Source organism: Phalaenopsis equestris, unplaced genomic scaffold (genome assembly GCF_001263595.1).
Source record: "Phalaenopsis equestris unplaced genomic scaffold, ASM126359v1 Scaffold000101, whole genome shotgun sequence".
In the NCBI taxonomy this organism is placed as follows: domain Eukaryota; kingdom Viridiplantae; phylum Streptophyta; class Magnoliopsida; order Asparagales; family Orchidaceae; genus Phalaenopsis; species Phalaenopsis equestris.
Genome location: NW_018164543.1, coordinates 100,528 through 103,366, shown reverse-complemented (window position 1 = coordinate 103,366; position 2,839 = coordinate 100,528). Strand labels below are relative to the sequence as shown.

The window sequence follows — 2,839 nt, the reverse complement described above, 5'->3', positions numbered from 1 at the left end:
TGTGAGGGAGAAGAAGAAGGATATGTGGGGGCACCCCCCCCCCCCCCACCTTCATCCTCTCTCTCTCTCTCTCTCAACTTTTTCATAGTGGAGAATTCAGCTTTTTATCTTCATGATTATTCAACAACCCTTTTCCTCCTATTTAATCAGTTATCAGTACAACCATTTAGGAACTATTTCAATTTTTTAAGCAAGAAAAAAAGGTGCATTTCTTAGCTCTAGAAATTAATTGATGCTGACTTGCATGATGTGACATTCCAACCTTGAAACAAGTAATGAAGCCAGAGTTTAAAGAGAGGAGGAAATATTACGTGCGGATAATGTATGTACTGATTGATGGTATTGTGGTGAATACCATCACAATACCACAACAATACTACCAAATAAGCACTATGTACACTTATCTTGTCCACACGTAATAATTCTTCTAAGGAGGCATTAGAATAAAAAATCAAGAGTGAAAAGTAATTAAATTTAAAACTTTGCTCTCCTTTAATTTTTTAAAATGGGCATTTACATATATGCACCACACATTTCTTATGTACATACATATTAAACGCTTAATTTTTTATATTTAAATGCAAAACACTCGAATTTTTAGCATCACATAAAAGTATCATTATTACTAACTTTTTAAAAGTGAAATTCACCTTTTTCATGCATAGTTTTATGATACCACATTGATATAAAAGTAAAAATATCAAATTTTTTGGGTTAGATATGCAAATATATACAAATTGCGTGGTACCTACGTCAATTTCTCTTTTTAAAACAATTATAAATGTGATAATTAAATTAAAAATATAATTGATAATAAATAATTATTAAGAACTTCTCATTTTTTCTTTTATGAAGGAAAGCTTTAAAAGTAGAAACAAACTCATTTTCATCCACTTCCCATTGGACAAATACTTGAACCTGGCTCTGCTCGCTTCCAAATACTAATGTCGAAACAAACTGGACTTGATAGAAATAGTTATCTGATTGGAAAGATATTATACATCATTTTGGTCTCATTTGGCTAGTTTTTATTGCACAAAATAGATGTAAGCTCTTTGGATTGTATAAAAGGTGAGTTTCTCCAACAATGTTCTCCAAAAAAAAAAAAAAAAAAAAAAAAAATTGATTGAATGAAGTGGCTTTTGGCTTCTTCTGCAAACCAAATATCTAGAGAGTCTCCCTTCACCCACTTCTCACTTTCATTTGTTACAGGTAACCAAACCATCACACCTACTCTTCACTTTCAAGCTTTAATGGCTTGCAATTAAACATGCTATTAACAATGTAAATTAGATTGAATAATCAGACTTTCTGCTATGAAGATCCAAATTTAATGCACAGAATTTGCTCTGAAGATTTGAAAACATTACCTCAATGTAAATAAGCCGGAAAGAAAATAATAAACGACAAAATCCTTTTTAAATAAATACAGAACCTCTCAATACTAATCAAAGAAATTAAGAGTATCAGCAGTTTACAAGGCAAAACGAAATAAAAGAACAAAGATACATTGATTTTCTATGTAAGAGTAGAAAGAATGAATGTTATGTGCTCAAAGGGAAAATAAACAAATAAAAAAATATCAACTTGCTGAAATTCGGCCATTAATTTCAAAGAAAGGAGACACCTTTGAAGAGAAGAACGCCTCCAACAGCCAAAAACACACAATCTCCTTCATTTAGCCATGGAAACAGCAGACTGGAAGGTGATGCTCTTCTGGCTCGGCAAAGCCAGCATAGCTGTATGATCAAGGAAATCCTTAAGCGCCACCACAGACTCCAAAACTATCCTCAAATCATCAGCAGAGGGAAAACAAGAGGCTCCCAATCTCCTCACAGCATAAATATAGAAAGTCAAGCAACCTTTTCTGAACTTAAACCTTGCCATCTCACATCCACTGAGCCCACGAATCAATTTCTTGTTCACATCTCCAAGAGGAATCATGGCAGGCCAAATTCTATCAACAGCAGCCTTCATGGTCTCTGTCTCGAACACAAAGAGAGCAACTTTTGACTTTTTGGTACCGAGGCCGAGGGTCAGAGTGTGCCATGCGTGGTGAGCGAGAATGGTGAAGTTGGTGGGAAGGTACATGGTTGTGGAAGGGAAAGGGAGGCCATTGGTGCGGCTGTGATGAGAAGGTGAGATGGCGAGGAGACGGAGGAGTTCTAATGGAGATGAGCGACGGACTGTGAAGGATTTGACGATGAATTGGCTGCCGAATCGAATGCCTTTGACATCAGATGTGGGTTTGAAGTGAGGGTTGGTTGGGTCTTTGTGTTTGGCTTTGTGCTTCTTCTTCTTCTCGTTCTCTTCCATTGTGGTGTGGTGGTTGAAGGGGAGCTTTGATATATATGCTTAAGCGACTAAAACCTACTGTGTTGTTCGATGTTTCCTAATAAGATGTATTATGATATATCATCAAAGGAATTCTATCCACTTGAATGTTTTTTTTCAAGTTCTAAAATAATAAATGAAGGCCCCGTCTTATTTGTGAGATAGTGATGAAGGGTGTAATCTTCCACTATTAAATCATAAATTTGAATCAGATTATCTTTTGAGCTCATCTTTTAAAAATAAATAAATAAATAAATAATAATTTTTTATTTGGCTTATTTTTAAAAGTTTAAATGATGATTTATTATTATTTATTTATTAAAAATTTGATATTTATTGTTTTATGCACATTTTTATATTATCATCTTCTTCTTTAAAAAAGGGTTGAAATATCAATTAGGCAATTTTTGCTATGGCCTCTAAAAGTTTAATGTGATTTATTTGGCTATCAGAAATTGATATATTTAGGGGTTGCAATGGCAAATTGTTGATTTTGGTTTATAAT

General features: G+C 33.9%; 1 protein-coding gene across 1 annotated transcript; it reads right to left on the bottom strand.

Annotated features, from left to right (window-relative positions):
- Positions 1-1,438: 1,438 nt before the first annotated feature.
- On the bottom strand, positions 1,439-2,439 carry LOC110020569. Its single transcript, XM_020718711.1, has 2 exons — positions 2,421-2,439; positions 1,439-2,326 (listed from the first exon to the last, which is right to left on the bottom strand). The coding sequence occupies exon 2, from the start codon at positions 2,314-2,316 to the stop codon at positions 1,675-1,677; it is 642 nt and encodes a 213-aa protein (XP_020574370.1). The 5' UTR covers positions 2,317-2,326; positions 2,421-2,439; the 3' UTR covers positions 1,439-1,674.
- Positions 2,440-2,839: the final 400 nt, after the last annotated feature.

Coding starts and splice junctions, on each gene's coding strand:
- LOC110020569 (XM_020718711.1), bottom strand. CDS start 2,316: ATGGAAGAGAACGAGAAGAAGAAGAAGCACAAAGCCAAACACAAAGAC.